Source organism: Eupeodes corollae, chromosome 1, assembly GCF_945859685.1.
Source record: "Eupeodes corollae chromosome 1, idEupCoro1.1, whole genome shotgun sequence".
Taxonomy (NCBI): domain Eukaryota; kingdom Metazoa; phylum Arthropoda; class Insecta; order Diptera; family Syrphidae; genus Eupeodes; species Eupeodes corollae.
Window position 1 is genome coordinate 211816617 of NC_079147.1, and position 13608 is coordinate 211830224.

At 37.3% G+C, this 13608-nt stretch overlaps 1 protein-coding gene across 1 annotated transcript in view; it reads right to left on the reverse strand.

Annotated features, from left to right (window-relative positions):
• LOC129942726 (uncharacterized) overlaps nucleotides 1-13608 on the reverse strand; it is a 78963-nt gene that overhangs the window by 45081 nt on the left and 20274 nt on the right. The window contains exons 2-4 of the mRNA XM_056051770.1: nucleotides 10864-11192; nucleotides 1554-1726; nucleotides 707-772 (exon numbers count right to left, since the gene is read on the reverse strand). Coding sequence (XP_055907745.1) covers nucleotides 707-772; nucleotides 1554-1726; nucleotides 10864-11192 — 568 coding nt within the window. The remainder of the gene's footprint in view (nucleotides 1-706; nucleotides 773-1553; nucleotides 1727-10863; nucleotides 11193-13608) is intronic.

The window sequence follows — 13608 nt, forward strand, 5'->3', positions numbered from 1 at the left end:
ACACCATGTCTGAAATCCCGCGTGATCTGTCAAATACTAATGCATAAAAATCCTAACCTCAAAAAAATCACCTTTTATATATATCTTTGGTTATAGACATATTTCGTTTTTCAATAGATGTTTTTTAAAACATCAACGTCTTTGTATTTTAAATTCTTACTCTCAACTTCTTTCAACTAAAATAAGTAGTTTTTGCTCGTGTTATTCACGTCTGAAATCTGAACCCCTTCATGGTTAAGAGAGATTAAATAATGAAATGTTAAAACGAATGACTTCAAAAAAGGACCATAAATTCGAACAACAATTTACAATCTCTATTAATGTGCAAAAATGTCCAAAATGCTTGGTTTGATCTGTGGATCAGGAAAAATATATACAATTTAATTCAAAAGGAACGTCGCGGTTTATTTTTGAACTTTCAGAAAGCAATAATTTTAAAAGCGCTCGTAATTTTATTTCCATTTTTAAAAACGTCAAAATTTAGCAGAATACATTTTGTTTACCACGCTAATGTCAAAATGTAAAAATCATTTTATCGCAACCGACACACGGGCAAAAATTACCAGAACGATCACACATATGTACATTTTCAAACATTAAAAAATATACAAAGTTTTTGAAGCACTGCCTTATTTTTTTTTTTTAAACACCCTGTTCAGTTAAAGAAAAAGCTTATGCGGTGCATGAAAATAAAAGGAACTCTCACCTGTATTCTTCATTGTTGTATGCAGGATTCGATATAGCATCGTAGCTAACACTGCAAGGCAAAACGCTACCAACGGGATGAATGCCGAACCCCCAGAAGTGTGTTAGAATAAAAAAGAAAATTTTTAAAAAAGTTAAAAAAATAAGAAAAATGTAATAAGACTTTTTTATATGTATGTATGTATGTTCTATGTTATCCTGTTGTAGTAAAACTGTTTTTATGTATATTTCCACTTCCTTTTTTGTTGTTGTTTGTGTTTTGAAAGTGATATGCAAAATGAAGGGATTGGATATGTTAACTTGGATGTTTTTGTGATGTTGATCCGAGCGAGTAGTGTGTTTTGAGCCATTGTGTTACAAGAGTCTTTTCGCTGTATCATGAGCTCATCTCGCTTCTAGTCTCATCTCGTCTCGTTTGTTGTACCAGTTTCATTTCAAATTTACCGTGTATACATAAAGCTGTTAGTTATACCTGCTGTAACTGTATATCCCTAGTTCATTTCATACAAAGTACGTTTGAGGTCCTTCCACACCTTAGTCCTACACTACACTACACACACACACACAATAGAATACATCATATACGAGTACGTATACGCATCGTCCTTTTGTATGCAAATTGTCAGCCGACTGATGGCGGATAATCAATAGATCATGAATGACATACACGCCATCAGAGAACTAGAGAGCAAGAGAACAAGAGGAAATGGCATCAGAGGACAATGACGATGAAAATGACGATGAGTGCTATTGGAAGTATGCACATACATAACTACATTCCTTCCTTCATACAGGATATACTTGTACTACATTGATAGCTAGATAGATAGATAAAGGACGAAAATTACCTTACGCTGGAATTCAATTTCGTGCCAATGCCTAGTTCCGTCAGACAATGTAATGTCGTTTCACATGGTTCACCAGATTGAAGCGGAAATACAACATGGTAGTAGTATCCTTTTTTCCCAGTTGACCATGTCACATGTTCGATTTCAAGTTTTGTGAGTAATTCTTCTAGAACCTGTTAAGTAAAAAAATAAGCAAAATCAGAAAAAGTGCAAGTAAGTTAAGGGAAGAATATGGATCTGAGGAAACGAATGCTTATGTGTATGGTAAAGGACTATAGAAGGATGATAAATAATGTTGCCGTTTTGGTTAACTTGTCACACAAAATCTTAAGGCACTTAGTTTCTAGTGACAAGACATTTTTACTTGAGGATATAGAGGAAGTGGTACTTTTTAGTAGGAGCTTTATGTGCGACGAATAAATCGATCTTGTGAATTGCATTAAAATTGACAATGCAGATGCAGAAGGACGATTTTTAAGTTGAACATATGTAAGCCTGAAAGTGATTTTTGATTTTCTTAACGGAGTCCACATTTTAAGTTATGTTTGAAAAATATAGTTTTATGAATTTTTGACAAATTGAAACCAAAAGGATTCATATTTTTAAAACATGCTGCCAAACATTATTAAGAATTAGAATTTTGACGGATGGAGGCTCACTCGGAATTCCATATACATTTTTGGAAAATAAGTAAAAATTTCTTTGTTTTGTATTTGTATTTGTATTTTCTATGTTTGCAAACAAACTTAGTCTTGAAATATTGGTTACTTACTTACTTAAGGTGGCGCTACAGTCCGGGGCGGACCTGGGCCTCAACCAACAAGCGTCTCCAGCCAGTTCGGTCCCTAGCTAGCTGTCTCCAGTTTCGCACGCCAAAGTTGAGGTCCTCTCCCACCTGCGTGCGCCACCTGAGTCGCGGTCTTCCTCTACTGCGCCGTCCCTCGGGATTGGATTCGAAGACCTTTCGGGCTGGAGCGTTGATGTCCATTTGCAAGAGTTATTCTTCATTTGATTTCAGCGCTGGTGTCGTTGTCTGCATTAATAGCGGTGCCTAGGTAGACAAAGTCCTTAACTACCTCAAAGTTATAGCTGTCCATGGTGACGTTTTGTCCAAGACGTCGTTGTTCAGTGTCCTTTTTTGATGACAGCATATACTTGGTCTTGCCCTCATTGACCAATAAACCCATCTTCTTCGCTTCCGTCGCAATGCTCAAAAACGCTCCACTGACATCAAGCTTTGATCTTAAAATTATGTCAATATCATCTGCGTATCCGAGTAATTGGATGGATTTTTGGAACATTGAGCCTCTAGTGTTGACGGTTGAGTTTTGCACAATTCTTTCCAGAATGATGTTGAAGAAGTCGCATGACAGTGAATCGCCTTGTCTAAAACCATTTTTTGACATCAAATGCATCGGTAAGACCTTTTCCGACCTTGATAAAGCATCGTCATTCTGCAAAAACGGATAAGTTTGACAGGGATGCCAAAACTAGACATTGTTCGGTAGAGCTCTTCCCTATAGATGCTGTCATACGCGGCTTTAAAATCGATAAAGAGATGGTGGGTATCGATTTGAAGCTCCTGGGTTTTTTCCAAGATCTGCAGTAGTGTGAATATTTGGTCGACAGTGGACTTTCCTGGTCTGAAGCCACACTGATAAGGACCAATCATGTTGTTGACGAATGGCTTCAAACGTTCACATAATACGGCAGAGAGGATCTTATACGCAATGTTAAGGAGACTGATGGCTCTGTAGTTGGCGCAGTTTAGAGGGTCTCCTTTCTTATGTATCGGGCACACTATGCTGAGATTCCACTCATCGGGCATGCTTTCTTCCGACCATATTTTGCAGATGAGTTGGTGCATGCTCCGTACCAAATCATCGCCTGCTGCTTTGAATAGTTCGGCAGCAATGCCGTCAGCTCCAGCAGCTTTGTTTGACTTAAGTTTAGGTCGTCAAGGTCGGGTAGGCGGAATTGTTGATCTGCGTCGCCGAGGTTGAGTGGTTCTATCTCTCTTACATTGGAATTCGGTTCGTCATCACCGTTATATAATTTAGAGAAGTGATCTTTCCATATTCTCAGCATCGACTGCGGTTCTACTACGATGTTCCCCTGATCGTCTTTACAGGCTTCGGTTCGTGGCTGGTACCCTTGGGAGGTTTTTTTTACCTTTTGGTAAAATTTACGAACCTCATTTCTGTTGTGACATCCCTCTATCTCCTCGATCGCGAGCTTCTCATGCTCCCTTTTTTTCCATCTAAGAAGCCGGTGTTCCTCTCTCCTCTTCTGCTCGTAGAGCTCGCGAGCAGCTCTAGTCCTTTTGTGCAGCGCCGTTTTGTATGCCTCTTGTTTCGCTGCGTGCTCTTGTCGGCATTCGTCGTCAAACCAGGGGTTTCGCTGTGGTGGCCGTGTGAAACCTAGCACCTCAGAGGCGGCATCTCTGATGGCTGCAATGCAATGTTGACACTGGTTTTCAATGCTTAACGCAGGAAGCATAGGACTCCTTAAGAGGTTATTAGAGACTCGATCGGAAAAGGACTTGGCAGTCTCTTGTGATTGTAGCCGTCTAACGTCGAATCTTCTCACAGTACTTCCTTGTTTTGGCTTGGATCGGGATATCCGCAGCCGTACCTTGGCTACAACGAGGTACTGGACTGAGTCAATGTTGGCCTCTCGGAATGTTCGGATATCCTGGATACTGGAGAAGTGTCGTGTGTCGATCGCAATGTGGTCAATCTGGTTGACGGTTGATTGATCAGAAGATTTCTTTCCAGAAAAGATTGAGTGTATAGCATATCGACTATCCACTATCTTTACTGACGGACGGGTCAAATATGAAGTGTGGAGTTGTGCGAGATCTTCTCTCTGAATTCTTAAATGTCTCTAAATCTTTTCGGCTACCTGATTGTGCCATTGCATTTCAAGCGGAATTACTAGCAATCAGAGAAGCAATCAAAACTCATATCAAACTCTAACCAACAGCCTGTTAGCTATCAACTATCAAGATTAATATCAACATGTGTGTTACTCTTATTTGGGTTCAAAGTCATGGTGACATTGATGGAAATGAACGGGGTGGTGAGTTGCCCCGGCAAGGATCGGTCATTCATAGGTCACTTGCGGAAAGGATAAATATTCCCCTTGGAGCTATGAAAGGCAAAATTTTCTCAATTTTTCTGAGAGTATAAAACCGCAGGTGGAACAGTCTAACGGAATGTACCATACTCAGGAAGATATAGCCTACCTATATGTTAGGTTAATGTGGCTGTCTAAGATGGAATCACCCAGTTTAATGGCCCATTGTGATACCACATGAATTTTGAGGCTTCCTTCTAGGCTCAATGGAACCAGTCTGAGTCCCTTACGAAACGTACATAGATCGTTTGGATCGTTAAAGAAGAATTCTCCTAGGAGGTAGTTGTTGCGTTTTTGAGCTAGAGCAGGGCATGTACAGAGAAGGTGAAGAACTGTTCCCTCATCTTCCTCGTCCATACAGCTTCTGTAAAAGTCATTCGAGAATACGCCTATCCGCGTGGCGTGCTTTACTATTAGACAATGTCAGGTTATGACTCCTATTATCGAGCTTACATGTGATCTGCTTACAGAAAGCAAGGACCTTGAACGCTCTAAATCTAGTATTGGCCAGGTGGCCAAGGAAAGCAACCATAGTGAACTCTTTATGATGGAGGGAATATTCGACGGTGCGTACTAAGGTGTGTAACGCCGTTTCCACCGATTTACCTTTACACTAGGCTTGTTGTGAGAAAGACAGAAGTCTTGTATCAATACTTGCCCTTAAATGGATATCAATCAATCTTTCTAAGATCTTAAGAAGGAATGATGATAGCCTTGAAGGTCGTAGATCTTTAGGATTGACTTGCGAGCATTTACCTGCTTTGGGTATAAAAACAACTTTAACTTCTCTCCATGCAGTAAAGCTAGAAATCGCTTACAATACTCACTGCCGTAGCTGAGGATACCAACATGAAGTGAAACTGAGATTCACTTTCGCTATTGATTTCCTGCCTTGGCTGGTTTTAGGTATTAAGCTTTGGAAGAGTATTCCTCAAAGATCTACATGAACTTTCCGAGACCAGATTTCTTTTCTGAATGCGGCGAAGTGCTTCTAGGTTCACTAATTTTGTTAATATAAATTCGTCATAATATTTTCTCTTTATATATTTATTTTCTATTACCTAGGTCAAACAAGTTTATGGTGCCAAACCGGCACTTTTCAGCTGCACAGAAAAGACTGCTTGTGATTGTCATTTCTACATATCTACCTTCTCAAAATGGCGGTTTATAATATGCGTTTTTCTTTTTTAGCTTTTAAAATTATTTAAACATAGTCCGAGCACATCGCTCGGTACGTTCTAAGCGAAGAGCTTTATTAGTGCTCAGATTTTTTTTCAAAACATACGTGAACACTTATCAGTCACTCTTTGACATTTGTAAATTTTTGACATTTGTTAGTTCACTTGTCATTTTCTTCTGCATAGACAAGAAAGTTAAGTTTTGAATACATTGAAATGGGAAAACTTATTATACTTAAGCTTAGAACTAGTTAAGCTTTAAACGTTCAGATTCAAAAAAGAAACACAAATTTTGTTTGAAAAACAAAACGTCTAATGTACCAAAGAACAATATTCAAGAAAATTTGACCATCATAAATTTCGGGAAATTTTCAAAAAAACGTTACTCTGATTCATCAAAATTTAATAGTTTGGTAGCATTTCCTTGTTGTGGCAACACTGCCGACGCCATGCCACCGCTCCTGCTGGTGGTGGCGTCTGTCGAGAATGACATAAAAGGTAATTAATGCGTCGAAAACTATTTATCTAGATTACGTTTGCAATTTCAAGACATTTTCTACAGTTCAGTTTTTCAATGGCTATGATATTTATATGTACATACTATATAAAGTCGTTCATACATAGCTTTGCATTATTCCTATACCACCTAGTTTTTGATATGAAGTAGGGATTTACGTAGACAATAAATTTTTGTATTCCCTTGGGAATTTTTTGGATAAGGCATTTGTATGGAAAATACGTCTGAATATTCATGATGAACTGATAGTGAAATACGGATTTTACTATTTTACATTTTGGGGGAGTGTATGGGGGAAAAATAATTTAAAAACCGTTGAACACGCTACAGAAATGCATCTCACATTTACAAGTATTAGTATATCTGGATGCAGGTTTTGGAATATGCCAAGGTGGAGACAAAAAAGGATTGTCACATCAACCATAGAAACATCTGATTGTAACTTAGTTTCTTTCTTGCTTCAACGGTTGATTGAGCTTAATCTCATTCCATGAAACAATATCAAAGTATTGGTTGCCATGGTGAAATTTTTCAATGGTTTTAATATTATTCAGTTTATGTCTCTAAGATTTCTTAGACATTTTTCAAAAAAAGAAGAATGAGCATATTTCAATTTTGAATTATATTCTCAGGGTTCTGAAAGCAAAATCGAAAAATCGATACCTATCTGAGGCTATCTATTTATTCATTCATACAAATTCAAACAAAGCATGATAAGGAAATAACCTTTATGCGGCTCCTGCCCAAACTCAAATGGAAAGAGGGCTAAGGCTCAGGAGTTTCGACGAGCTCCAGACTTGCAACTCCAATCACTTTAAATCGAGGACTTTTTCCTCTTAGAGCAGATTGTGAAAGCCTCATACCAACAAGAAGGACTAAGCCAAAGCAAAGGAAATGCAAAAGAAAGAGCCCTGGATTGACGAAGAATGTCTCGTAAAACATCATATGCGTGATGGAGTATTTTCCGTAACTCCACAAAAGGATTATTTAAGGATTTTTATTAAGAGGCAAATTAGAAGCTTAAAGTGATATGTAAGGCTAAAAGAAAGTTATACGCAGAAAAGCAAGCAGTCCGATTAGCATCTTGTAAAAATTCCACTGATTTTTGGAAACTGGCTAGTGAGCTGAATGGAAAACGCTTTACTACCCACACAAAACTGTCTTCAAATGTAATGCTTTCCTATTTCAAGGATCTTTTAAATCATGCAATAACGCCGACAAAGTGGCAATTCGCAGCAACTGGATTCGTAGTCGACTCTCGGGACTGTGCATTTACATTTAGCAAGTTGGAAGAAAAGCTGGAGGCGCTTCAAGATTTAAAAGCAGCCATTTCGAATGGTATTCCAGTGGAATTTTTTAAGTATGGGGCTGTCATGCTTAAGAGCATATTTTTAAGCTAATTTAATACAGTTTTAGAGGGAGAACTGTCTCCAGATGGATTACGAGATGCTATTATATTTACAATCCACAAGATAGGACCGGTATTTGATGCATCTAACTACAGACAAATTTCCTTTTAAAATGCATGTTACAAGATATTTGATTGAGACCGGAAACTTGCTGAGGGAGTTCAAGGCTGGATTTGAACCACGATATTCAGCAATAGATAACATTTTTTATTCAGGAGTTTGGCAGAGAAAATCCTGAAACAAATGAAAAAGCTCTATGTATTTTTTATCGATTTTAAAACAGCTTTTGATACAATCGATTGAGGTGCACTATTCTATAAGCCGAATAGAGGAACGAGAGCGGCTGTATGGACAGGTGAAGAACTCTTAGACTGGTTTGAAACCTCATCGTAAATCGTAATGCATCAAATGAAAAATGGAGCTTTAATAGTGAAAATTTTTAATGTGTGGGAGACTATTGAAAAACACTTGAAGGTGAAATTGGTTAAAGCAAAAACTGCTATTAATATGACATGGAAACAATAATTCATAAATAAGTGAAGCAGTAGCTGAGAGCAAACTTTTATTTGGTTCCCAGGTATAGGTTAAAAGTACAATTCGGTTGAAAAACTCCTTATGCACTTTATAAAAAGAATATTTCATTTGCCGAAAAATACTCCAAACTACGTTAGATTGCTGGAACGGGTCTCTCTCCTTTATTTATCAAAACAATGAAGTTACTAGCGGACTTCTTGCTTAACATTTTTAAAATGAATGATTCACAGGTCGTGAAAAGAGTGGCCATAAAAGCGATACAAGATCAAAACAGTTGGTATCGAGAGTGGCAAGATCTTGCTCAGGAATGCCAAATTAATTTTGAATTACCCTTCGAGGATATAACAACCGCTAAAAACATCTTGTATGGAGTCATTTTAAAAGTTGATGAGAAATGCAGACCTCAATATATTGCTGAAGCATCTAATTCCTTGTACAGACGATTAAATCATAACCTTGCAGAAAACAACTATTTTAGGGATTCTAATAATGTCCGTGTGATTTCTATGATGGTCAGAATACGTAGTGAACTAATAGATTTAAATTTCATTCCACACAGCCCTGGCTTACACCTCGAGTGTAATGTGTGCAACTTATCAGAAAGGAAAAATATACTGTCCATTCTCAGAGAAATCAGAAGGAATATATTCAGAAAAGATATTTCTTTTTCATTATAAAGTTTGAACGTTGATATTATGTGTAAAACACTACATCTTTTAAATAACTCTACACGAATTTTTTTTTTAATTTTCGACATTTTGTACACATATTGGGCAGTGTTGGGCTGAGAGCCATAACTATGCAAATGATGGTTTGATAGTGCTCAAGAGTTAAAGGTTTATTTGCAGTTGATTTCGACACTAAAAGAAATTACACGGCCAAAAATTGTGTCTTGCAATTTAGGAATATTTGCTCGAGATGTGTAGCATGTGGCACCGTCTTGTTCATATTCTTCAAAGTTGTATTCTTTAATAGCAAAATCGGATATTATATGATCATACTGCTCCGAAATGACAGTGACAGTCGTCCATTGTCGTACTAAACAGTGAATTTTTGTGGATGTATTGGCCTTTCTTCAATTACTTAAGAGTTCTCAGAACTACAAATACGACAGTTTTGTTTATTAACATACCAATCCAGTAGGAAGTGTAATTCGTCACTGAAGAAAATTTCGAAAGTAAGTTCGAAAAATCGCCGACGATGTTGTGAATGGTCATCTAATGGCTTCAGTTGTTGTGTAAATTCATATTTTTTTAAATATACTTATCAGCCCAACAGTCCGCTGATAACTAGGGCTTAAAGACTTAGGACTCTCAACCATTCCTGTGTTGCAATGATGTTGTCAAGAATGGATTGGACCTCGAACGGCTTATTTAAAAAAAGCACTTTTCTTGACAAGAATAACTCTTGGAGAAATTGTCAATTTCTCCCAAGAGACAGTACCAGTGAAAAAAACTTTAGATATCATAGGCAGGGATCGAACCCAAGACCTCTAGCATTAGAGTCCAATGTACTAACCAGCATGCCACGGGCACTTCAGTAGTTGTTGTGTGAGCTGGACTTTATATGGATGTAGGTGTAGATCTTAATGGAAAATACGCCATAATGTGCCGTAAGACAGTCCTAATTCCTGCGAACGACGAGGAATCGACACATTCGGGTCTTCGGCAACACTATCATTTATAGAAGCAAGTGGTACGAGCTAAATGATGATGCACATGCCTTTCAATACCTGTTATCAATCCACTCTGTTCAAATTTCTTCAAATTTTTTCGTAAATGTCGGAATTTCAACGAAAAAAAAATTGGTTTAATATCTTAGTTTGACAGGTGTTATACCCGTTATATTATCAAAATATGAAGAAACACAAGCCAAACCACAATGCTTTTCAAAAAGTCTTAAATTTTTACCAAACCTAATACAAGTTTTTAAAAAACAAATACAAAACAAAACAATAAATTCCGTCTAGCTGTCCAAACACTTTGAAGTTCATACACACATGTTCATTCTCTAAATTTCAGATCTTGATAAATTCAAACCCGAATGATTGACTTTTATTCACTTATCAACAATGTATCTGCTCTCAGTCCTAATCCTTGTATATAGCACGATCTAAATTCCATAAAAATCTCTCCACAAAATGCAACACACTGTTCGACCAACTCAATGTGCTCGTATACATTATAATGTATATATCTAGGCAAGGCCAGGCCAGGCCAGGGCAGAGCTTTCAAGTTTCAACACCCGCCAGGAATAAGTACGTGCTATCCAATCATGCACTCCATTCACTCAATCATTTGTGTTAGGGAACCACTAGCTTTTTCTGCTTCCACAGGACATAATAAAAACACCCCCTTGGATGGGTATTTAAAAAAATAAATAAAAGGATCTTTATACATATACGAGTACAGCTTCTAACTTTTAATGCATAACTACACATTATCGCACTTGAATTCAAAATCGTGCTGAAAATGATAAAACCCAACTATATCCATCTCCATTCCCCTTCCCTATTTACCAGTATATATACATACCTTTTCCATTGGCACCATAAGGTTATCCTTGTCGTCATTTGAATTTAGTTTGCCTCTATTCTGACCAACGCCGCCGCCGCCGCCACCCCGTCCAACACCACCACCACCACCACGCCCACCACCACGTCCACCCCTACGATTCTTCGGTGCATTCTTATCACGTAGTTCGACCTCAAGACGAAGCACAGCATTAGTGTCGGGAAGATTGATGTTTAAATTGTTGCCGGATGTATCTGCATTCGATGGTAGTCGGGTTGCATTTCCGGCACCAGTGGTCACTGTCGGTATAGATGGTAGAATAACCTCTTGATTAGTATTTAATTGCTTGCCTTTGGTTTTTGATTTGTTTTCGTTATTGTTGTTGAAGCCATAATTTAAAAACATGAAATAAAAAAAAAAGAAGAAAAACTATTTTCAGAAAAATATCAAAACTGATTTTAAATTTTGTTTATTTTATGATTTGAATGTCAAAAACTTGTCGCAGAGTTGGTGCAGTTGTTGTCCTTGTCAAACCATTTTTTCCTCCACAAAACTGGGATTAAAGGTGTATCCCATGTAAAACACATAAACAACCAAAAACTAGCAAGAAAAAAAAAATTTGAATACGGATAATAATTTAGGTCAAGAAAAGCCAAAAGTCCTACCCTGAAACTCAACTAAAACCATTCCTCTGAGGTCAAGATGAAAAAGGATACGTGTAATAAAAAACAACCTAAACATAAATCGATTACACTTATCAAAGAAGGGAAAATAACAACAAATAAAAACAAACCTTAATGTGGTCATAAATTCATAGACAAGAGAATTATAAACTTCATTTTAAGAAAATAATACACCACAAATAGCTTAGATGGCTGATGGGTATACAGAAGACATATGATATTTTAAAACAGTCACAAGATATATTGAGGACGAAAATAGAAGCCGTGAAACAAAAACAAAAAATAAAATGTTTCTTTGTTCAAAATCGAATAAACTTTATTTTTATTTTTTTTCTATCTTAAATTTGCATAATAGGTTTAGCCTTTTCTTACACTACTTTTAAGGGAGGTTTATGCTATACCCTTATGTATGTATGCCGCATTCTTATATGTTGTGTACAGTGAATCAATAAAATCACCTTTATTTAGTTTACTAATAATGATCTAACAAAACAGGTATTCAGGTCGGTATTCAGATTACGATAAAATTGTGCCATTGTGGCTGGGGTTCCTCAAGGAAGTGCTCTAACACCAGTGTTTTTTTTTATGCAAAAATTGAAATACGCTAATGAAGAAAACTGCTAAAACGATAAATGGTTCCCAAAAAACGGTTTTGTTTTGAATAGCTCACTATATAAGGGCATCTGGCACTTTTAAAGCTGGTTTAATTTTGCATTTGAATATTTGACAACTACACATTTACTAAAAAAGGAAAGATAAGCATCTTGCATTACTTTTTTAAAATTCACTACAAAAATGGCAAACATTTTGCAGTCACAGCAAGCGGTTTAGCAGGAAAAGATTTCCTGATTAATTACAATTGCGAAACAAGATCTTGTGATATACCCTAAGACATCTTTCTTTAGGACCACGTGAAAAATATGGTTTTGCCAGCGTTGAAGAATAACTCTACAGAACAATAGCGGGGATACCATCCCTACCAGCGGATTTATGAACTCTTGCCACAGTGCGAAAAAAGATTTGTCCCATAGAATCACTAACGCGCTCGATGACAGGCGGAGTCATAACACTCACTGGCAGCGTTGAATTGGCGGCAAACTGCCTAGCAAAGAGATTAGCTTTCTCTAAAGAGCTAACAAATGGAGTGTCATTGACAACGAACGCAGGAACCGAGGAACATATTTTTCCAAATGACCAAAAATTTGTACATTGCAGCATTTGGGACATTGCAGTTTTTTTTGCAGTAAGTTTTGATCATGCAAATATTTCGTCCGTCGAATATGGGCGTTGTAGGCCTTCTTGGCTTGCTTGAACTTATTCCGGTTTTCCTCAGTTCGATTGGCTTTAAAACAACGGAAATTTACCTTCTTAACCCTAATAACCTCTTTATAGCTCGCAACGAACCATGCGTTTTCCTTAGGTCTGCTGCTTTTAACCATATTCGGGATAAAAGTTCTCATTCCCAGGAGAATCAAACTTGTAATCACATCAGCGCTGGCATCAACGTCACTATCGAGGAAGCATAGTACCAGCTAAAGATAATAAACATTATTGAGACCATCAAAGCATCCGTTCCCGTATTGCCAAACGGTTCTCTTAGGAGCTCTTTCTTTAACTGGACAGTTTCGACACGAGAAATTTGCTGATATAACACAATGGTCAGTGTACTTAACAAGGTCAGAGGTAAGAAACAAGTCCAGAGTGCTTTCTGCACGACCTACTAAGTCCGATATTCGAGTGGGCTCGTTGACCAGCTGAGTTAGGGGGTTCAACTCAGCGAAGATTTCAGCACACACTCCCTCTGGTGTTGTCTGGCCCGAAATTTGAAGCCATGAAGAATTGTGTACATTGAAATCGCCCGTAATAACAATTTCAGTGTGAGGATACAGGGAGACAATTCTTTGAATAGAGTCAGACTAAGCATCAAATTCCTGAGAAGTCGGATTTCATAAAAAAAATAAAATCTACAAAAAATTAGAAAATCTAGATTTTTAAACTAGATTATTTCTTGATATGAAAAATATTGTTGATAATTTCAAATTTTTTAAGAATAATTCAACTGACAACTTTTTACCCAACACGA